This window comes from Aspergillus mulundensis (genome assembly GCF_003369625.1).
Source record: "Aspergillus mulundensis strain DSM 5745 chromosome Unknown scaffold_0, whole genome shotgun sequence".
In the NCBI taxonomy this organism is placed as follows: Eukaryota; Fungi; Ascomycota; class Eurotiomycetes; order Eurotiales; family Aspergillaceae; genus Aspergillus; species Aspergillus mulundensis.
The window spans coordinates 3,026,111-3,048,536 of NW_020797888.1; the positions used below are offsets into that span (position 1 = coordinate 3,026,111).

At 36.8% G+C, this 22,426-nt stretch overlaps 6 protein-coding genes across 6 annotated transcripts; 5 read left to right on the forward strand and 1 right to left on the reverse strand.

The window, feature by feature from the left end:
* Positions 1 to 9,109: 9,109 nt before the first annotated feature.
* On the reverse strand, positions 9,110 to 9,994 carry DSM5745_00752 (uncharacterized protein; the record flags this gene model as incomplete). Its single annotated transcript, XM_026742768.1, has 1 exon — positions 9,110 to 9,994. One exon carries the CDS (start codon positions 9,992 to 9,994, stop codon positions 9,110 to 9,112), a length of 885 nt encoding a protein of 294 aa, XP_026608613.1.
* Positions 9,995 to 12,387: 2,393 nt separating this feature from the next.
* Positions 12,388 to 13,334, forward strand: DSM5745_00753 (uncharacterized protein; the record flags this gene model as incomplete). Its single annotated transcript, XM_026742769.1, has 2 exons — positions 12,388 to 12,471; positions 12,576 to 13,334. The coding sequence occupies 2 exons, from the start codon at positions 12,388 to 12,390 to the stop codon at positions 13,332 to 13,334; spliced, it is 843 nt and encodes a 280-aa protein (XP_026608614.1).
* A 160-nt stretch (positions 13,335 to 13,494) lies between these two features.
* Positions 13,495 to 15,030, forward strand: DSM5745_00754 (uncharacterized protein; the record flags this gene model as incomplete). Its single annotated transcript, XM_026742770.1, has 1 exon — positions 13,495 to 15,030. One exon carries the CDS (start codon positions 13,495 to 13,497, stop codon positions 15,028 to 15,030), a length of 1,536 nt encoding a protein of 511 aa, XP_026608615.1.
* Positions 15,031 to 16,238: 1,208 nt separating this feature from the next.
* Positions 16,239 to 17,324, forward strand: DSM5745_00755 (uncharacterized protein; the record flags this gene model as incomplete). The annotated part of the gene is made up of 1 exon (XM_026742771.1): positions 16,239 to 17,324. The coding sequence occupies one exon, from the start codon at positions 16,239 to 16,241 to the stop codon at positions 17,322 to 17,324; it is 1,086 nt and encodes a 361-aa protein (XP_026608616.1).
* Positions 17,325 to 17,937: 613 nt separating this feature from the next.
* Positions 17,938 to 19,785, forward strand: DSM5745_00756 (uncharacterized protein; the record flags this gene model as incomplete). The annotated part of the gene is made up of 1 exon (XM_026742772.1): positions 17,938 to 19,785. One exon carries the CDS (start codon positions 17,938 to 17,940, stop codon positions 19,783 to 19,785), a length of 1,848 nt encoding a protein of 615 aa, XP_026608617.1.
* A 1,143-nt stretch (positions 19,786 to 20,928) lies between these two features.
* Positions 20,929 to 21,925, forward strand: DSM5745_00757 (uncharacterized protein; the record flags this gene model as incomplete). The annotated part of the gene is made up of 2 exons (XM_026742773.1): positions 20,929 to 20,931; positions 20,981 to 21,925. The coding sequence occupies 2 exons, from the start codon at positions 20,929 to 20,931 to the stop codon at positions 21,923 to 21,925; spliced, it is 948 nt and encodes a 315-aa protein (XP_026608618.1).
* Between the last annotated feature and the right edge of the window lie 501 nt (positions 21,926 to 22,426).

Here is a 22,426-nt window from a genome sequence, read left to right on the forward strand (position 1 = left end):
TGAAAACTAAATAATAATTACTAGGCCTTAAGCTATTAACTTTAACTAGTATAAATAAACCTATTATATTTCCTATTCTAGTAAATTTATAAGTTTAAAAAAATAATTTAAATAAATAGTTTAAAGCTTTGCTGCATACTAGGGCTAGTATAAATTTTTTTTAGTTTAATTTTTAAAAAAGTAAAAAATTTAAATAGCTACAAACTAAATACTATAACTAGTTTAATATACTAATAAAAAGACTACTTTGTGCTATAGCTAATTTAAAACTAAAATATAAATTTATAATTTTATTAATAAAATAAAAATATTTAACATAATATTTTATATTATTAATTTTATTTATAATAAGTACCAAGCCGTGCTTAAATAGCCTTAAATAACTAAAGTAAATTTAAATATTTTTTTAACTACTAGTTAATAGCATTGGCAGCATTATACCCCATGCTTTTAAATTAAATTAATAAAAAAATTTATTAAAATAATAAAAAAGGGTCCTGTGCTTTTAGTCTTATATAAATTAAAAAAAAACTAAAGGTAAACTAGTTATAGTCCTACCTTTTTAATACACTAAATAAAGCAGGGTCTTTTTTAAAAAAAAGTATTTTAACTTTTAAGTAAAAAAGTATATTATAAAATCTTTTTAAAAAAAGGTAAAATATCTTTTTAGGGGCCTATTTATAGCCTTTTTTTATTATAAATTATTAACTTTAAAAAAAGTATCTTAATAAAATATTAGTAAAAGGGTAAATATAGCTATTTTAAAGTTTAATAAAAGTACCTATTTTTCTTACCTAAAAAGTAAATAAATTTTTATATTAATATATTAATTATTAAGGTTTAAATATAATAACCTAAAAAAATTATTACCCGTTGCCTTATATTAACAAACTTATAAATTAATTAGTAAATATATAATACTTTATTAAACTTAACCTTTATAACATGTATTACCACATTTATAAAGCAGGAAAATAAGTAAAAAATAGTGTTTTAAACCTAGTATAGCTACTATAAATATATAGTTATACTATTTAATTTTATTAATATACTTATAATATTTTAATTTTATATTAATATAATAATAAGCAAGGTTTTTAATAATTTTTATATGGTTTACCTAAATAATATCCTAATTTTCTTAAAAACTAAAAAAAGTATATTTAGCATGTTTAAAAAGTTCTAAAATGCTTGTAAAAGCATAATTTATATATAAAGTTATTAAAGTATAATTTTTACTAAAAAAAGGTAAAGTTTCTTAGCTTTATTATTAGCTAGGGCAAAATATTTATTAACCTAGTATAAAGTTAAATAATTATTAATTAGCTAGTATTAATATTATATTATAAATTATAAATTTTATTAGGGTTTATAAATTATTTTAAATAATTTATTAAAAAATATACTAGAGTAACTCGCCCTATAATATAGCTTTTAAAAAGCATAATTAAAAGGCGTAAAAATAGCCCTTTTTTATAGCTAGACAACGCATAAAAAGCTTTTAAAAAAATTAAATTTACTTTTACCCAGCCTTTAGTATTATAGTATTTTAACTTAAAAAAAGATTTTTATTATTATAAATATATTAGGTTTTACTATAGCTAGTATTATTATATAGTTAAATTAGGAAAAAATACCTAGTAAAAAAAAGTAAAACTAGTGGTAGTGTGGAGGGGCAGTACTAGAGCATGGGAGCTAAAGGAGCCAAATGGTGGCAGTATCCTAGGAATGGACGGTACGTAGTACAGGCAGGAACAATAGTAGGAAAGAGAACGTATGTATTAGGGTGAATAATGGACTAGGTATAGGAGGCAGGTAGTAAGGCTATAAGTACTACAGGAATTAATGTTGGGGTGCAACCCCACTACAGTAGTTTATTACTTTTTACTTTTAATAATTTTATAAACCAAAGCTAAAATACAAGGTTTATAATAAAAAATTACTTATAATTATTAAGTTTTTTAAAAAGAAGTAATATTATTTAAAGGGCTTTATATATTTTATACATGTATAATATAATTATAATAATTTATAGTACTTTTTTAAAATAAAGGTCTTAAATTAAAGGTAAGCTTATTAAGTAAAATTATTAATAGCCTATAACTTTAAGATTAAGTATAGGCCAGAAAGGTTTAATTTAATAAATATATTATTAAGGCACCTAGATTATTAAGCAAGGAATAAAAAGTACTAAGTTAATTTACTTTTAACTTTATAAAAGAAGTTAAAATTATTTTTTAACTAAATTAATATTAAATAGGTGTTAAAAAGCCTAGCTACCCCTTTAAAAAAAATTAAAAAAAGTATTAGCTCCTGGGGCTAATATATTATAGGTTATAAATTATAAAAGCAGCCCGTGAAAAAAAACCCGCTAAACTAATTATAAAACCCCTTTAGTAAAAGCTACTTAAAGCCTAATATAAAAATGCTTATACTAGCTATATTTAATAATAATTAAAAAAAATAATTTTAGTTAAAATAAGGCAGGGCTTTTATTTAAAGTACTAGCATGTAAAAAATAATCTTTTTTTTATTAAAAGGCCATTTATATTTTTTTTATATTTATATTATAGTATAAAATTATAAGGGTATATTATAATAATTTTTATTTAAGCTACTTTAATTATAGGTGTATTATTAAGCTATTTAAGTATAAGTTTTAATAAAAAGATTTTAATAAAAAAATATAAAAATATATTAAAGGGTATTTTTTATATTAAAGGTTTAAAGCTTTATAATAGCTAGCTTAAGACTAGCTTACCTTTTTACTAATTTTAAATATATTATAAAAAAATTTATTTATAAACTTTATTATTAACTTACTTTTATTAAAATATAAAGGCCGTGTATATAACATAATATTAGTAATAATAAATTATTTTAATAAAAAAGTAAAATATATTTTTATTACTTAAAAAGTTAACACTAAAAAGCTAGCTAATAAATTTATTAAAAAAAATAATATATAATACAGGGGTGCCTAAAAGCCTAGTTATTAACTAAGGCTTATTATTTACCTTAGGTTATTAGTAATTATTTTATTAAATATTATAAATTAAAAAACACCTTAGCACTATGTATTATTTATAATTAAATAATTAAATTAAATAATAAAATTAAATACTTAAAATATACTTATATATTTATTATAACTTTTAGTAAAATAACTAGGTTATATTTTTGCTAGCTATATTATTTACTTATAATAACTTAAAGTATAATATAACTAGGTATACACCCTAAATAGCCTTGCACGGCTAAAAACCTATTATTCTTTTATTAAAAAATTATAAAAAAATATTATATTTTTTATTAAAAAATAAACTTTATTAATTATAAAAGTTACAGGATAAATTATAAAACTATATAAATAAGGCTTAAAAAAGCAAGCCCTTTATTATAATAAAAAGCATACCCTTACTAAATTTAAAATTAAAAATAATATTTTACTATTACTATGTAATATTAAAATAATTTAGCTGAATAAAAAACTTAACTAAAAGTTTAATAGTCCTTTTAAAATTATTAAACCTATTAAAAAGTAGGTATATTAACTTTGGCTTATTAATTATTATACTTAGTTAAAAATTTATTTAATATTTTATATATTTTTACTAAAGCCTTACACCAAGCAACCCAAATTTTAAAAAAAAAAAATACCTAATGTAAAACTTATTAATAAAAAGTAAGAATATAAAGTTAAACCTATTTTTACTAAATGACATGCTTATAAATTAAACTAGTTTTTAATTAAATAAAAAGGCTACCCTAGCTATAAAAACTTATAAAAGCTACTTAAAAATTTTTAGTATATATAAAAGGCTTTAAAATTATTATAAACTAGCTAAAATAACACTAGAATGCCCCTGGTTTAAAAAAAAGTGGTAATAATTTTTTACTTACTAGGTTTTTATATTACTAAAGCTAAAAAACTAGTAAAGTAGTTAACTTTTTTTTATATTTTAAAAGGTTTAAAGATTTAATAAACCACTATTATAAATAAAACGCCTTTTAATAGGATCTAAATTACCTAAAAATAATATTAAACTTATATATTAAGAACCTAGGTAAAAATAGTTACCTTTTTTTTATTTTATATAATTTTAAAATTTAATAAACTATAACCTAAACCGCTCTAGACTACTAAAATTTATAAATTATATTTATAAAAGTATATTAAAAAAAATCTTTTTTTAAAAATAAAAAATAAATAAAATATTAAATAATATAAAACTATTAACCTAAAAGCTAGCTACATGCTATAAGGGCATGAATAAAAATATAAAAGCTTTTAAAAAGTAAAATCTAGGATTACTATAATAGTAAGATTAGTTATATTAAATATATTTTTATTATAAATCTTTTAATACCCTTTATTAAAAGTAATTAAAAACTTGCCAGTAAATAAATAAAGCTTATTAATAAGTAAAAAAATAGTATAATATAAGTTATTTATTAATTAAATTTTTACTAGCACCTTATTAAAAGCCTTARTAATATTTTTAATATATTTATTAAACTTTTTTTACATGCTTATATATTTTACCAGGCTTTTATTAGTAGGCAAGCACTATAAAATATTAATATTATTAAATATATAAATAAAAATAGGTTTATATTTATTATTATTAAAGTAATAGTAAACACACGCTAACCCTGGACCTTAAAAAATATAATTATAATAAGGCCTATAGAGGTTCCCCTTAGGAAATACCTTTAATTTATTATTAGTAATAAGAATCTACTAACTATTTTTATTTTTTATTTTTTTATTATTATAAAAGATTACCTTGGGGTAATAAAAGCATATTTAAAAGCTATTAATTATTTATACTAAAAGCTGTCCAAAAGGGAATAAAAAAAAGTTACCTTTATTAAAAGGGTAGGACTAGTTATAATAAAAGTAAAAAAAGTTAAAATAAAAATAAAAAAAGTAATTATAAAAAGCGTGGCATTACTATTATTATTATTATTATTATTATTATTATTATTATTATTATTTAAAATATTTTTATTTAAAACACTTAACAAGCCAAGAAAAAAATTAAAAAAATATATTATTAGGCTTAAAAAGCCTAAAATAATTATATATATTAGTAAAAAGTTAATTAATAGTGGCCTGGCGGGGGATAAAAAATAATAATAAAATAAGTTATAAATTATTTTAATAAGTCCTAAATTAATATATTTTAATATTAATATATTATTACTAGAATACCTCCGGACAGGCTATTATAAATAAAAAAATACTTATTATTAAAGTAAAGCCCTCTATATAAACACAGGCTAAAAAAATTATTTTTAAAATTAATAAAATAAAAGGGCGCTATTTATAGTTAATTATTTATTATTACTTAAAAAAAAGCCTTAAAAGCTTAATTTAAAATTATTTAAGGTACTTACTAGCGGGGGAAAAACTAGACAAGTAATTAAAAAAATAATTTTTAAAAATAAGGGCCCCTTAAGGTTTTATTTAAATTTTATTTTTTTAATTTTTAGTAAAAAAAAGCTCTTAGCTATATTTTTTTAATATTTATTAAACACAGCGCAGCACTAAAAAAAATAATTTTACTTAATTATAATTAAAAAAAATAAGGTAAAGGAGTAAATAAAAGCTAGAATAAAGTTATATAAACTAGTTATATAAAAGTAATTTAAAGTTCAAAGTTTAAAAAAACCAAACTTAAAATAAATTAATAAAAAAGCTATTTTATAATTAGGCGCTATTTTAAATATAAATAAATAGTAAAGTATTTTAAATAAAGTATTAGGTATTATTTAAGGTCTTAAACTAAGAATAATAAATAATAAAAATAATAATAATAATAAATATTATTATATTATAATATAATAATAAGTTAGTATTATAAATTACTAATTTATTATTTTTTTAAGATAGCTAGTGCTGGATCGCGGATAATCTATTTTTTTAAAAAGGGAAAAATTATTAGGGCTAATATTAATTTAGGTTATGCTATTAAGTAATACCTAAGGTACCTAGGTTATACTACTATAAAGTATTAATATTACCTATATAAAATACTTTAAATACTTATTTAGTTTAATAAACCTTATTACTATAAATTATTATATAAAACTTAATATAATATTAGCTTTAACTAGGGACCTTAGCTTGGGAACCTTAGGTTTTAAGTATTATTTAAGTAATAAATTAAAGGCATGCCTTATATTAAATTACTTTAATAATTAAAAAGTGGCTATAAGGGGCGTAAATATAAAAATATTTAAATATTACTTACTTTTTAAATAAAAATAGCTTAAAAAATTACTTAAAGGCCTTAGGCCTTTTAATAAGGCTTATATAAAAAGATTAAAGGCCATGGTATATTTAGTTTTTTAAGTAATTTTTTTAGTTAAATTTATTAAGGTTCTAAATACTTTATTCTTATTAGTTAAAAATAGTTTACCAAGCTTTATTATTATTAGTAAAGAACATCTGGGTGCTAGGGCGCCCTTACAAAAGTTAAGCACTTCCCTCCCGCTACTTATTAATAATTATAATTTTAATATTTTATGCCTTGTTATTAGTAAAGTAAATAAAAAAAATTATATTTTTAAAAGTAAAATCATACGCCCCCTGGCTTTAAATCTTTATTAAATTTTTATAAAAATATTTTTATTTTTTATAACCCTATTTCTTAACCTTTTAAAATAAATTTAAAATAGGAAGAACTATTTTAAAAAAAACCTTTTTAATAGTATTACTTATAACCTAAAGTGGCTTTAAAAATATTAACTAACTAGTATTTTTTAATACCTATATTAAACTTTTTAATTTAAAAATTATATAATATAAAGCCTTAATATTATCCTGCTTTAAACCCCCCTTTTTTTTAGAAGGGAAATTTAAATATAATTAATAAAAATTATAATAGCTTAATAAAACGCACCCATGCTTTAAAAGCTAATACTTAGTATTTTTTACCCCTAGAAAGTAAGATATATTATTTAAATTATTTAAAAACGCTAAGTTAAATTATAAAAAAGCACCTTAAATTAATAAGTATAAATAAACTTTTTTTTATATATAATTTTAACCTTTTTTTAAACTATCTTATATAGTTTCTTATAAATTATAAGCTTGCCCTTAATAACTTTATTAATAATATTATTTTTATAGTAAATTTTAGCAAGTTAAATAAATAAAACTTTGCTTTTAAAACCTTAAATAATACTAGCTATAAGCTAAAAATATATATAAATATAGTTTTTTATTTAAAGATAAATAAATAATATATAGTTATTTATAAAAAGCTTAATAATTATTTTTTTAATAGCACGTGGCGCGTTATTAATTATTAAAAAAATATATAATTTTTTAATCTTAAATAAATATTTAAAATTAAATATAATAATATTTATAAAGCTTACCTAATTATTAAAGGCTTTTATTAAATTACTAGCTATAATTATAAGATTTATAAGGTATATATAGTTATTACTAAATTAATATTTTTTAAACTTTTTATTATGCTAGCTACCTGTTATAGCTAGGTACTATATTTTCTTAATATTATTACTATTTTCCTATACATAAATTTTTTAAAAAGATTTTTATTAAAGTACCTAAAAATAGTAAAATTACTAGTAAATATAGCTTGCTTTTAAAAACCTTATATAACCTAAAGTAATTATTAAAAAAGTAATATAAAATACTTACTAGCCTTTTTATTTTACTTAAATTTATTAAAATATATATTAATTATTTAGTTTTTACCTGCGGCTAAGTATTTATTTTTTTATATAAATAATATTATACTTTTTTTTATTTATAAATAATATTATAAAGGTTGTTAAGGCGCTTAAAGGCGCCTTTAAAATTACTAATAATAAAGTATTTACTTACTTTATTACTATTAATATTTATTATATAAATAATAGTATTTCCCTTTTTTAAAAATATTATATTAAAAATATTTTAAAGTAATTTAGCCTTAAAAATTATAAAAACTTTATAACTTTATATAACTTTAAAGTTATATTATAAAAGTTTAATAATAAGGCCTTAATAAAAAAAATCTTTTTATACTAAAAATAAATTAATACTTTTATTTAAATTTTTATTAATACATGCCTAAATATTTTTTTTATTATTATACTTTTATTTTACTATATAATAATTCTTTTTAAAAAATTATATTATAGCCTTAACACGCGTTTTTTATTATTTTGAAATATTAAAAAACCTTATTATTTTTATTATTTTAAAATATTAAAAAACCTTATTATTTTTTATTAATATAAAGGTAAAGGCCTTATTAAATATTATAATATTAACTAGGCTAGTACTTATACTAATAGCTATATTTTTACTTTTAAATATATTTTTAAAATAGCTAACAGGCTAGTTAGCTAGTTTTTTAAAAAAATAATTTATTATAGCCTTTTTATTAATAAAGTTAAAATATATTTTTTAAATAATTATAACTTAAGAACTTTTATAACTTTAATTACTTTTTATTAAACTTAATATCTTGCGCCTTGCTTTAATATAAATACTTTTTATTAAATTAATATTTATTTATATAAATAATTAAGGCATAATTATTTTATTAAAAAATTTAAAATTTTATGCCTATATAAAACACATAGTAATTAAATATTATTTTATTTATAAAAAAGTAGCCGCTAGTAATATTAAATTTATATATATTAATATTAAAAAATAAGTTATTAATAGTCTTACCAAGCCCCTTAAGTAAGTTTAATATTTTTATTTTATTAAGTAATTTAGTATAAAATATTTTAGCAAGGGGGGTAATTTTTAAATAACTTTATAATTTTTTTTTTTAGTTTTTATTTTATTTATATATAAGGGCGGCCTACTATAATACCTTACTTATTTTTTATTATTTTATATTATATTATTTACTTTTTATTTAAAAAATATATTTAACTTTATTTTTTTAGTAGGGCTTTTAGTAAAAAAGGTATTAAAGTATAATATATTACTTGCCCTATTATAGCCCTTGCCTATTAGCTTAGTTAACCACACCAAGTATAGCTTTACTATCGTGGCCTAGCTAGATACAATCTCCAAGCTTTTATCTCCAAGAAACACCAATGTACCTTGCCAGAAGATCTGATCTCATGCCGTAGGTTCCACTTCAGTAAACAATCCAGTGCGGATAAGATCTTTGATGAATCGGGTCACACAACCGAGGAGGGTTTGGCCATTCACTTCAGCTGCATTGTTCTCCTCCTCCAATTTGTCGATGCGCTTTTGGAGGGAAGAAATCTGGTCCTGCATTGGGTGGCCAGTCGCGTCAGTTTTATTGTTCTCTCCCTCAAGACAATCCATGCGCTGTTGAAGGGAGGAAATCTGGTCCTGTAGAGAGGACAATTTGCCTTGGAGTGAAGCGACCTCGCGATCTTCAAGGTTGAGGCGGAGGGATAAAACTTGGTCCTGTAGAGAGGACACTTCGCCCTGGAGTGAGGCAATCTGGTGGTCTTTGCGGTTGAGACGTTCAACATAACTGAGCTGGCGACCTGTTTTTTCTCCATCTATCCCATCCCATTTCTTCTCTCCAGCCCGATCGACCTCATTCGACTCTCCTGCGGCAGGGCGATAATATTTGGGATGCTGCTCTAGCAAAAGGGCTTTATTAAGTTGTGCCTTATGGGTATTGTGGTTGTTGTCCATCTGGTCGAGAGTTTGAGTCGGAGAGTATTTTGCACTTTTAGTGGCGAATGTGTTGGCGGTTGGTTCAGTAGCCGTTGCTCCTTTCTTGGAGAAGGATGTGTGTCTAGCTTTCTTGTGCTGGGAGAAAGGAACGTTAACACAGAGAGGAAGATTAAAATGGAGAGGCAATAGGGTCCTCACAGGCCAAGAATCAAGCTGGAATTCGTCGCGAGTAGTTTTAGGTCCCAAGTTACTCACGACCTGACCAGGGTCTTCGCGATCAAAATCAGAGCCAGGCTCAAATGTAGGATCCGCGTTATTAGGAGAGGTAGAGGAGACGCCGTTGTTCATGTTTCCTGTTAAAGAGGTCTGGCGGCGCCGTTTGCCTAGCACGGGAGAGGGAGATTTGGAAGGTCTGATGGGAGTTTTAGTTCTGCTCACAGGCTTTTTTGACAGAGACCCTTCCCTTAGTCTGCCGTAAATTCTGCTGTATATGGAATGAACACTGCGCCCAGGGAAACTAGCAAGAAATTCCTAGCAAAAACAGGGGCAACATGTTAGCAATTTTTTTTAAAAAAAAAAAGTAAGCCTGCGCTGGAGTATGAAGAAGCAAGAATACCTTTGCAAACACCTCAGGTAACATATCAGAATGTTGCTCAAACAGGTCTTTTAGCTGGGTATCATCCTCTTTAGTCCACCGCAATGGTGTCCTGCGGTGTCTTTCTGCCGCCATACTTGATTGACCAGATATGTTGCAAAAAAAGGTGCTGGACGTAAATAGGCTTGCAGCTGGAAGAAGATAAAAGAATAAGTACGGCAGAATTCAAGCGTATCCAAAAGGAAAGTCGAGTACGATTATAGCCAGTAGAGCATTTGGGAACGTTGGTTTTCTGTGGGCAGGGATATCCTGAGAGGAGGGAGAGAGTAACCAGCTGAAACACATCAGTGAAGAGATATAATGATCGCTGATATAAGCTATGTCAGGTATGCCTAGTATTTCTAGCGTCCATTCACTTTCAATATTTTGAATGTATGCATTTAAGTACCAACAGAAAAGAGACTTTAAAAAGCCCTTTATACTTAGCTATAACCAATGCCATATTCCGATTACTAGAGCTATTGCTATACAAGTTCTAAAAATATTAACATAGAACTAGAATCTTGCAAAAGTAGCGGTATTTCAATTTAATTTTACAAACAAGTTAAATTAAGGAGCTTACTATAGCTTTGTTATGTTCTGAACAATTGCTCAAGGAGCTTAATCTGTATTCCCGTCGCGCACTGGGCATCAATTCAGGGCAGACCAATGGTCTGACAAAGTTGAGTACCTTACCTTCAAAAGGTCGACTATCATCCGAGCGTTGTTATCCATTTGTGTAGGGTCAGCGTGTGCGCTCCAGTTCATAAACCCGTCAGCAAGTAATAGCCGCCAGACCGCCAGTCTTGCGCCTCGGGTGTTTACGCATCTCATGAATCTCGGCCCAGTGTTCCTTATATCTACCAACTCATACGGTTGTTGCGAGAACGAGGCGTGACGGACGTCTGTGCTGGCCCTTGCATACCTGTGATCAGAGAACGACGATCGGGACGTCCACGACCGGTCGCTGGATATTATAGGACTGACAGGAGTTGTCGTGAGCTTGGCTGATGCTATCGCTGAGTATGAAAACGAAGAGGAGACATTTTTTTGGATTAACGGATTGCCCAAGTGTGCTTAGCTTGGGCGTTCCTTCCACACAGCGGCTCTCAATGGCACTCTCTTGTTCGAGGGACTCTTGAACGCGTAGATTTCTCATACATGTATTTGCTCATTGGCGTATTGATGGTCACCCTAAATGACTCGGCGACCAGTTTTGATGGGTAAAGTCCGCTGTGCAATTGCGGCTTTGCACTTTCTTGATGCTACCGAGGAAGCACAGGGCCGGCCGGGTTTGTTGTTCCCTCATGTACAGTCTTCACTCTCCGAGACATAACAACGCCTCGCGGACACAGAATAGTGGTTGGGGTTGGCAAGGGCAGCGTACACGATTTGAAACAATGGATGATACTTAGATTGGCGCGCGGATTATTTAGCTTAACGTCATATGAGGCCTCCGTTTTTGACTATCTCGGAGGAGGCAGAAGCCGAATGAGGGACATGCCAACTTACTCTGGCAAGCTGTGACACGAAAGGGACATTGCGAAGCAGCAGACTCAAGCACTGCATCAAATCTTCTTCTTCCTCTGTTTATCTTTTGTCTTTCTTGGCGGCTTGCTTTTTCATCGTAGCGCCGGGTGAATTTATGTATGCGACATTATGGAGAGACGTGCCGAAGTCTTAGGCGCAAAAGATGTTGCTTGCTAGAAACGCGATTGACGGTTTCCAACTGGGCGAGCCTTGGGCCAGGGTCGGGATAAATAACAACTTTGGTGGCTTCAGGAGGAGGAAAAGCTTAAGGTTATTCCGGCTCACGCAAGAGTAGGGATGAGAGATAATGAGAAGGAGTAAAGGAGACTCAACAGTAGTCGGAACAAAAGGCGATGAAGACTGGCTGTGTTGCTCCGCGATACCTGATAAGCAGGAGCAGCGGGAGTCCATGTTGACATTACTTGCTCTCTGCTGTCTAGCCAACCCTTCACTTTTTTGGATGTGCTTACTGCGCTTGCATTCCCACGAGAGGTTTCCAACAACCAAAAGTCTTGGTCCCAAGGTTTTTTGGTCCCAAGCTTTTTCTTGACTGTCATTTTCCAATCGCCTATCAAAAATGCGGATGAAGTGGACGGACAAAGATAGGGAAGAGCTCCTGCGTTTGTGTGACGAGGGTCTTTCATGGGCTGAAATCAACAAGGTGTGTCCGCAACACACCCACTTCCACAATCGGTCCCTCCACAAATCTCAACGGTAGTGGGAGCGTTGGCCAGGATGCCGCTTATTGATTCACATTGTCTATAGATCCCGCGCTTCCGAAAATGCTCTGCGAACTCCCTTCGAAGCCAGTGGTGGTCCATCACCAAGGGGACCGAACCCCACCAACACCAGAACGAGATTAAGGTCACAGTCGGTGATCAGAATCATGAAGACGCGTCTACTGTGACTGCTTCCACCAAGCGCCGCGCAGACGAGGCCTTTCCCACACCAAAAAGGCGTTTGAGAAGCCGCCGGCTGAACACAGGCCAGGACGATGGCCGCCCGTCAGACAAGAGGTATACCAAAATCAACAACAAAAGACTATATCAAAGCCGTACAGCCAACACTACCCCGCCTAATGCCGAGGGAATGGGCGGAAATGGCCAAAACAACTCCCAAGTTGAAGTGGTTAATGGGGCCAAAGATGCGCAGGCCCGCGAGCGAGCCGACGATGACCTTATCTCAAACAGCTCAGACGGAGATATAGATTTTGATGGTGAAATTCAGCCTGTCAGTCCTCCGGCGTTGCTCTGCCTGCTTAGTTCTTTTGCTAACGGCCCATGTCCGAAAGTTTTCCTATCGTACCATGGCGCAGACGAAGCCAGATGGCACCAAACTCAAAGCAAGTTCGCCTTTTCGAACCGCGATGCTAAACAGGAGCGTCACTTTCTCCCGTGGAGATTTTCAGACACCGTCGCCATCCAGGAATGGTATCCAATCGCCAAAACAATCGCTCAAAGCGAGAACGGGAGCGAAGTGCAGTACGGCTCTCTGCACACCAACGCCGACAAGGAGGGGATATAACGAGGAGATATCAGGCACAACGGCCTCTCCTTTTAACAGGAGTGTGTCGGTCGGTAGGAGTGCATCCGGAAATGTCACGGTCTCTACTTCACCTTCCGCCAAAAGAATCTTGGAAACTTGTGCTGCCCCTGCGTCACCTTCGGCGCTTCCAGCGCAAAAAATGACGTCGGCGCCGTTGCCAGAGCCTGTGACCGAACAGGAGAAGCCATCATTCAACCGCCGGTTATCGCGGCAGTCGGATGCGGGTATCTTAGAGGTGGAGGAGTCAGCCGCTGTAGGGCCAGACCGCGAATATTTGCTGGCAGAAGAAGCGACTCCAAGCGCTTCACTGAAACCATCAGCCTCGGATAAGGCTGTGAGCTGTCGGCCCTCACCTCCTACAAACGACTATGTAGGATATGCACCTCACATTCAGCTGATGGCTGCTGTGGCTAGGGGTGTGTTCTACAATGAATTGAGGAGAGTTGCTCCAAAGGCCACCAGGAGTCTTAACTCAATGGAAAAGCCTTCGCCTACTGGTACCGTAAGGAAGATTTCGCCTGCCAGTCAAGACCTAGCGACAGTCAATACATCCTATGCAGTCGAGCAAGCGGATAAGCCTGTCACACCCAATCCGCTGCGGCCGAATTCCGAACATCAGAGAAATCCAGGGGCAAATTCAGGCGTACCTGGAAACCGGCGCACGGATCTCCGTAAGAAATTCCTAGATGGTCAAGAAGTAATGACGACTGACGTTGGGCTGAACCCGCTCACTTCGGTTCCTCGGGGAGTGGAAACAGCGAACCTAACTGAAGGCCACCCATCTAAAAGCCTAGCGCAAGCTTCAACTGCGCGCGTTGAAGAGCAAATTAATATCACCAATAACAGCCAGAACAAAATGCCTGTCGCACAAAGGATGGTACCTGCTTGGGGTACATTCCTTCTGCGTCAACAGAGGCCGAGAGGTCCGCATCATGCTCCCAAAACCCCAGCCAATAACCCATCAAAGCAGCCGGTGCCATTTCAATGCTCACGTCCTCAGGAGGGTTCCCGAGAAGTTATCGATCTCACTGCATCGAATAATGAGCCAACGGTCCCCAATAATTGCCCTGTCCGCACAGCGCCTCGCAAACAGAACGTGACATCCGAGGGAACACTGCGTCTATCTGGTCTCCCATTGCAACCAGCAGCATCCACTCCAGTCAGTTCAAGCCATGGCCAAGTACCATATATTTCGCAAGGGCCCCAGACGCTTCCGCCATCTACTCAGCATAACAACGCTCCTCCTGCCGCCGCACTGAGCAACGCGGACAGACCTATTCCGGTTGCTCTTTGTCCTCTACACCCAAACCTTGCTCGCATGAGTGCGCATGAGGTATATCGATCGTACACAAGGATCATACTGACCGCAGATCTCGCATTATTTCATAGAATGAACCTGGACGATCACGATTCGCTGCGCCAGCGGGCTACGGAGGCATTCAATGCGGGTAACGCCACGGAGTATCACCGACTTCTTTCCCAATTGCTTCAAGCAGAGCATCGCTGTGAAGAAATACTGGAGCACGATAGAAGGGCACGCGTGACTCCAGGCTATTTACTTGCACATGCGGACGAGATTCGAAGGATAGACGATGAGATTCGCCGTTTTCATGAGGAAGGCCATTGTACTGTTGAGGGCCATCCACGCGGACACCGTTCCCGCTGGCCGCTCTGATGTAGGTAGTTCACCATGGCCTTGGCCGGACCAATAACACCATTGATCATATCTCCTTAAATCTCCCTTCATTGATGCAATAGTATAAATGAGGCAAGCTTACTCCAATCAGCTTTCATTATCTAAGTCACGATACATTGAGAGTAGGACCAAAAAAAACACCAAACTTCGGTAGCGATGCCACCCTCACCCCTTCACGCCCTTTCGGTTCCAGCATGGCTCACAATTCAAATCTGTCCCCCTTTCTCTTGCTGTGCGCATACTACGATCTTGAAAATACTCTGCTGTACCGGGGGTCATCCCATGCCGGGACGACCAGGCGAGATCCGACAGCTATCCCCGGCGACGTTATAGCAGCGCAGGACCCTGTCCGTCAAAAAAACAGTTCTTTTCAACAAATCAAATTATCGAGGCTTCGCGTTAATTCGTCTCACCTCCTGCCGCTTTGGTTCCTCTCTCTTTATGTCAAATTTAGTCTTGACGGTTATATATTTCCGCCGCATGGACTGGCGCTGCCGCCGAGCGGAGCGCACCTGCCAAACGTGGGAGATTTTTGGGTTGATCGGTATACATTTACCCCCATTTCCAAAAAAAAAAAAAAAAAAAAAAAAAAAAAAAAAAAAGAGAGAGAGAGAGAGGTAGAACCTTCACTAGCCTTAAGGGAGAGAGAATGTTGAAAGCGCAGGAAAGGGAACATTGTCAACCGTTAAATCTAGTTATTAACATCGAGAGTTACCATGCAAGCGGCGCACATGAAGAGAAGTGACAATAGCTTCACCATGATGACCTATACTTCACTTTGCGCCGAATGTGAATGTCCAAAGTTGATGTATTTGCGCCATTCCTCTGTTTCTCTCGAATCTTGAATCTCGAAAATCCAGCGTTGCTCCGACTCATCCTCAAAGATGGCCAGGCTCAAGTGGTCTAACAAGAAAAACGTGGCGTCAAGACGTCGACGAGCCGCAAAGCTCACATGCAAGCAAAACCAGAAGGTATGCCGCACTGATCCAAACCATAATGCTATCTTCTTGTTGCCACTTAGGCGTAGGATTGGCTTTACTGATCTTCGCTGTTGCGACGCCTAGACAGCCAGATTCAGGGTCCGAACCACGAGAAGGATCAGCCAGTATTGCTGGAAATTGCATAGAAAGCGACAAGCCTATCGGAGGCGTCGAAAAAGTGAGACTACAATCGAGGGTAGTTATGAGATGCCGAGCCAACAAGCCCCTCTCGCGGAACTCTTTACAACGGCTGAAATGTGGAGTCAGATAGAAGGGCCTGCTGGCGAAAGCAGATCGAACGGTGCCACGGAAGCCGATGTGGTGAATACCGGAGGGGTCCTCAATAAGAGCACTCAACATCATACGGAGGAGAACGATGAAGATCTTGCTCCAGTTGAGGCACCGCGTGAATCAGACAGGGGGCCGCTGCCAACTCCAAATTCTCAACAATGGCAAGAAGATTGCCAATCTCTCCCGACGGGTGCGGCATCCTCAGCCGCGCTGGCAACAATTACTACTAGCCTTGCTGGTATCGCCGTTGACTCTACGCGGCCAGCATGGGCTACGCGATCAACGCCGACTCGTCCACTGCGGTCGTGGCGGATGCTAGAGCAAGGAGCCAGGGGCTGTGTGAGTGGTGACTGCGATCAGATTCAAGAGGAGATCTCGCCTCCCGGGAGTTCAATAATAGACTTTGAAAGAAGCTATTGGCGACAACCAAGTATGATTCAGGATCTGCCCGTGGTCTTCCTATATACTGCACAGCAATGCGAAGCTTCCGCGCCAGACAAGAAGGAGCCGAACCCATCAGGCCTCACTGACCAAGGGCCAATTCAGAGAGCGCCCAACGTCCTCCATACTCCTCAAGAACCGTCTCTACGTCGCCTCGTTGAGACTGGAAGAATAAGTGCTGTACCCCAGGCCTTGTTGCCAGAAGTCCCACGAGTAGGCGCCATTGAAATGTGGCAACGCCATCACGAAGCGGTCCTTACGGCCAATCTTAACTTACTCCGCACAATGGCATTGGCTGATCATGACTCTCTACGCGCGCGAGCTGTTTGTGCCAAGAGCCAAGCGGAATACATGTATCTTCTGCCGCAACTCTTCATGGTTGAGCACCGCTACAAAGATATAGTCAAACATCTCAGAGAGGCTAAGGCAGATCCGGGCTATCTGATAATTCATCGGCCGGTGATTCAGCGACTATGCCATGACACACGCCGCTTCCATGAGGAGGGCCGCTGTGCTATAGAGGGCCATAACTTGGGGCTACATCTGGCGGGAACACGGTGATCATGGATCCTACGTGTTCACGGATGTTGGATCAGCTTGGTGCTTCCGGGCTTGCCATTTTGCGTAGCAATACAGTTTCTTGGAAAGATTGATATTGAACGATGGGCATGCGTATTTAATGTATATAGATCAGACAATCGTATCTCAATGAATCAATTTCGAGCTACAGTAGACGAGGCTTCAGCTTGCACTTGTTTCCGAGTCGCTAACAAGGTCCGGCATCAAAGCGTTCAGGGGCAATGATACCGTAGATGAACTAGCAGGCTTTGGGGTTTGGGACCACGGCCAGGCTGCCATCTCTGGCGTCCATGGGTATGTTACTTAGAGGAAGTCACGAGACACCAAGATTCCAACTTTACCTTGGCCATCCGTTTCTTTTTCATTCACTCTATCCTCACCTCCTGCACTTACCTAAGAATACTCCAGGACTCCTTGCCATAGAATACTCCAGAACTCCTTGCTATCTAGTATAAAGGCATGCTTCTTTCCACCCCCAGCTCAACAATCTCCATCTCCCAGACATTCTCCTCCCTCTAAACCTCAACTGCAAGGTTCCCTGAACAACATTTTCAACCTTTCTTTCCACCTGATCTAGCTCCATTTCCTCGCCACGATGCAATCATCAAGCAACTCGTCCACAAAGACAACCATCCGCGATCTACCACCCGAGCTGACTGCAGAAATTGCATCTCACTTGGAATTGAAGGACATCGCAAAAGTCCGCCTTTCCTGCAAGTACCTTTACGAGAACACATACTACAACTTCGCTACCCTGGGCTTCCGCACCATTACTACGGACTTCTCCTTGCGATCTCTCGAAGAGCTCACTCTCATTAGTAGCAACCCCCGCCTCGCCGGCTACGTTAAGGAGCTTACTATTGCTAACAATACTTGGTGGGGCGTTGGCTATCTTGGCGAGGGATTGGTCTGGCATCGTTCAGAACCACCAAAATCTGGGCGGTATTACAATGGCAAACTCCAGTCGCAGTCAAAACAGTGGACTCATTTAGGAAGCCTTGCACTTGAACAGAGCAACATCCAGCAATGGCGTCATGTCATCGAGCGCTTCACCAACTGTTCCTCATTTAGCATCTGGTATTCGAGGAACATCCTACACGATGGGTATCAATCGGATGACGAGAATACTACATGGATGGAGCGCAGGATGGGAAAAAGGCCTGGTGGATTGCCCATGGCCCATCCATCAGTACTGGACGTATTGGGCGACGGAGTGAGGGACGACGATCAGCTCAGCTTCGTGGACGCGCTTATGATCCTGGTCTTCATCATCAGCAAGGCCAAGATGTCTGTGGAGAAATTCATGATTAATATCCGAAATTTCGTTCCAACCCACCTGGATCTTGCGCACCTTGACGATCCGACGTTCCGTGCTTGCTGGGCAACGGTGCGGGAGTTTACATTTCGATCTTCGGTTCCTCCCACTCTCATTACCGGTTTGGAGGATGATGCACATAACCACTTTAATTTTTGGGATTCATACACCGAGTCGGATGACGAGACTCTTTGCTCGAGTTGTCAGGGTGCTTTGCGAAGTATTCGCTCAGACTCAGGTACAGACATTGAATCCGACGGGAATTCTGAGGATGATGGGGACTCTGAGGACGATGATGATTCTGATGTTGATGGCGAGTCCCATGCTGATGAATTCACTGAGGGCGATGGATATACTGAGGGCGGTGATTATGCTGAGGGCGATGAGTATGCTGAGGGGGATGAGTATTCTGAAGGGGATGAGTATTCTGAAGGGGATGAGTATGCTGAGGGCGATGAGTATACCGAGGGCTATGGGTATGCTGACAGCGATGAGTCTTCCGAGGTCTCTGAGGATGGCAATGGCAGTAACAGTGCGTCTTTCAGTCTTCCGGACAGCACAAAAGTGGCCGCATACCTAAGCAAATTGATTAGCCTCGCCCACAACCTTGAATCCCTGACTATTCAAAGCAACTACGGTGATAAGATCATGGACAACCTGATGTCCAACGATTCCCCGCCGCAATTCAAGCTGAAATCATTTTGCTTAATGTTTGGCGCACGCTATAGAATGACACAGGGAGAATCCCTTGCCAGACTCATCATACAGCATTCACAAACCCTTGAGCAGCTTAGACTTTATGATATTGGAATGGAGGAAGGAGGTGCAATGAATCTGGTCGAGACCATTGGTGAGGATGGCCTTCCGGCATTACAATTCCTCCGGCTCTCAACGATAGTGGATGGGCCGCTTGACGAGCAACTCTCTTTCTCGGACATTCCACTTGGCTGGAGCCTCATCGATGATACCACGGGCGCACACTTTACTCATACTTCAATTAAGAAGTCTGCCAGCGAACCAGAAAGGACCACGAACCTCATGGTCTGGGGCCCAGGCACAAGTGATTTTCTTCGAACTCTTAAGGATTTTGCTGTGATCCTTCCCGAGGAACCTGATCCTGAGATATAAGGCGCCGCAAGTTGTTTGTGTTTCGATATTCTCGATAGCGTGGGTTGTGTGGTATTGGGTTAGGATCTGGGCATTGGCTACGTACTGTTATTTAAATGCACTCTCTAAAATCGTTTCCCATCATCCATCTCCTCTCGTTCGAAAATGTCACTCATAACCTTTATCGTAAGTCTTCCATGTAACATGTAGCCCAGAATACATGGCATTTAGCAGGCTCAGCGATCAGCGTCCTCAATAAAGAAACCTTGGGTAGGTACGTAGGTCAGCTTGCCATGGGATATCCTTAATTCCCAACGAGTATACTTCTGCGGCACAGAGGTCAAATTAATCTCGTCGCTTGGTAGTCCCATCATGTAGGATTCTTGTCAAAGTTTCCATGGAACACCTTCAGGGCTTCCAGAGGACTTAGCAAGGAACTGCTCCTCAATACTAAGGCTTTGGCCAAAGTCTTCAGGGCGCTAGCGCACTTGGGACTCTTCAATCAAGTTGGGCCACACATCACAAGGCGGTCTATGTTGGCAGGGTACCTTATTATACCAGCCAAGGAGGCCTCATTCGTCAAACATGTTTAGACACTAAGTTTTCTTTTGGCTTGGGTCTGGACACCTTTGATAGAGACGCGAAAGTGAAGAGCCGTTTTGCAAGACAAACAATCACATCAAAAGCAGGTTGTAAAGATATCTATGCACATCCAGGTCTTTGATGGAATTTGTCACAATCACCGATGCCTGATCAACTAATCTCTCTCCTTGCTTGATCTTCAAACTCTTTACACTCCGGTCAGCTGTCCACATTACCAGGCAGTCAGCTCCGGCAGGATGGGTAGGGATAAGCGTGTCATCTCGGAAGCTGATCAAGGGATCATGTATTCTACAGAGGGTGAGTATGGCGGGATGAAACATCCAGTGCGAAGTCCCTCAGTGATTACACATCCGCTCATTGTACTGGCAATCTAGGTACCTCGACGAGAGATATTGGCGTCCAGACAGAGAATCGAGCGTTAGCGCAGCCTGAAAACGCCACCCCGGTTGCCGGGCGTAGAATGTTGACTCCGCGAAGCCGACAGGATCGCAGCACTTCTCGGCCAGGGGAAAGCCGACTTGATTCATCATTAGGTGCTATTGTTAGACCTGGGTCGACACCATGGTATAGACCTCCGGATGATCCTCGGCAACGAGAGTCGTTGATACAACAGTTGGCTTCTCCTCACACCCGAAGTGAATCATCCCTGGATCCGAAGAAGGCGCGCTATGTTTTCTCAAAGCGATCCAGTCAGCAGCAACCGTCCGCTCGAAGCTCAGCATTGCCAATCAGGGAAAGAGCGATTGCGCAACCAGGTGGAAGGTTCAGCCTGAGCGGCCCTGCAGGGCCACAAATTACACTCGCTCACCGGCCCAAGAATCTAGCCCAGAAAAGAACGCACGCGGAGCTGGGCCGAGAGACAACTACATGGGTGCAGGACGTGCATGAAAAATCAGGACCTCAATACGAACAAACACCAACAGAGCGAATACAGCAGCGAGTTCGCGTCTCGGCGTCGTCGACCGAATATCGTCGCGGTCACTACTCCGAACATCCAGCCTCGGCTCAAGGCTCGTCGTTTCCGGCTCAGCGGACGTTGACACTGCGACCCCGACTGTCTCCGCGGGCTGGAAGTCCATTCGGTGACCATACCCAGCATGCGACGGACGAACCAACACAGCGACTCTCCCTGCCCACTCAACGGGATGACTTTTTACTCGATACCGAGCTGGATGAATTGGGGTGGCGATTGAGAAGGGCCTTCTGTCATTTAACAACAGATGATGCAGAGATCTGGTCATCCTGGCATGAGGCACACCCAGACCAAGCAATTCCCGAACCGCAGGAGTCAGCTCTTAGGATGAATCTCGATGATCACGCTTCGCTGACTGAACGGGTACAAAATACTTGGGATGAGTTAGAGGATCTTCTCGTGCAGGTTTTGATGGCAGAGCATCGGCACGAGGCTCTCTTAGAGCACGTTCGCTCTTTTACTACTGCTTCAAACTTGGATATGATTTCCCCTGTATTCTTGGCAATACGTCGCGATATCGATCGCTTTCACGAGGAAGGGCGTTGCAAAGTCCCGGGGCATCCCCACGCGCGTCAAGATGATTGATCTCAGTTCTCTCTTACCATGTGAAGTGTAGCTTTATCCATCGCCCTCATAATGTTTGGAGTTTGAAGCTTGACTTATCCGCCCTCTTCGGTAGTTGAGTACTAGAAGTACATGTGGAAATTTCTCGTTAGAGAACTTTTGACTTACCGATCTGCAAAGAAAGGAGTCGGCCTCTGTAATACACTGTTTTTGATCAACATTTCGTGACGACTGGGGCACTATGAGCCTACGTCAGTATCACCGCCAACCTAATCCCATTGTCCCAATTTCATCTATAGTTCCCAATAATGTACACTATAAACTGAGAAAACTGCGGGGTAATATACATTGGCCTATGGGCTTTAGTGCACGGCTGGTCCCGGCGCTACTGTAATGACAGCGGCAGAACCATGAACAACAAAGCTTAATGTGAACAGTGCCACATAGCTGCATAGCAAAGAGTTGGCAAAAGGAGAAGTTTAGCTTTATCACTAACTCAGATTTTGTGGATTGTTTGGGACA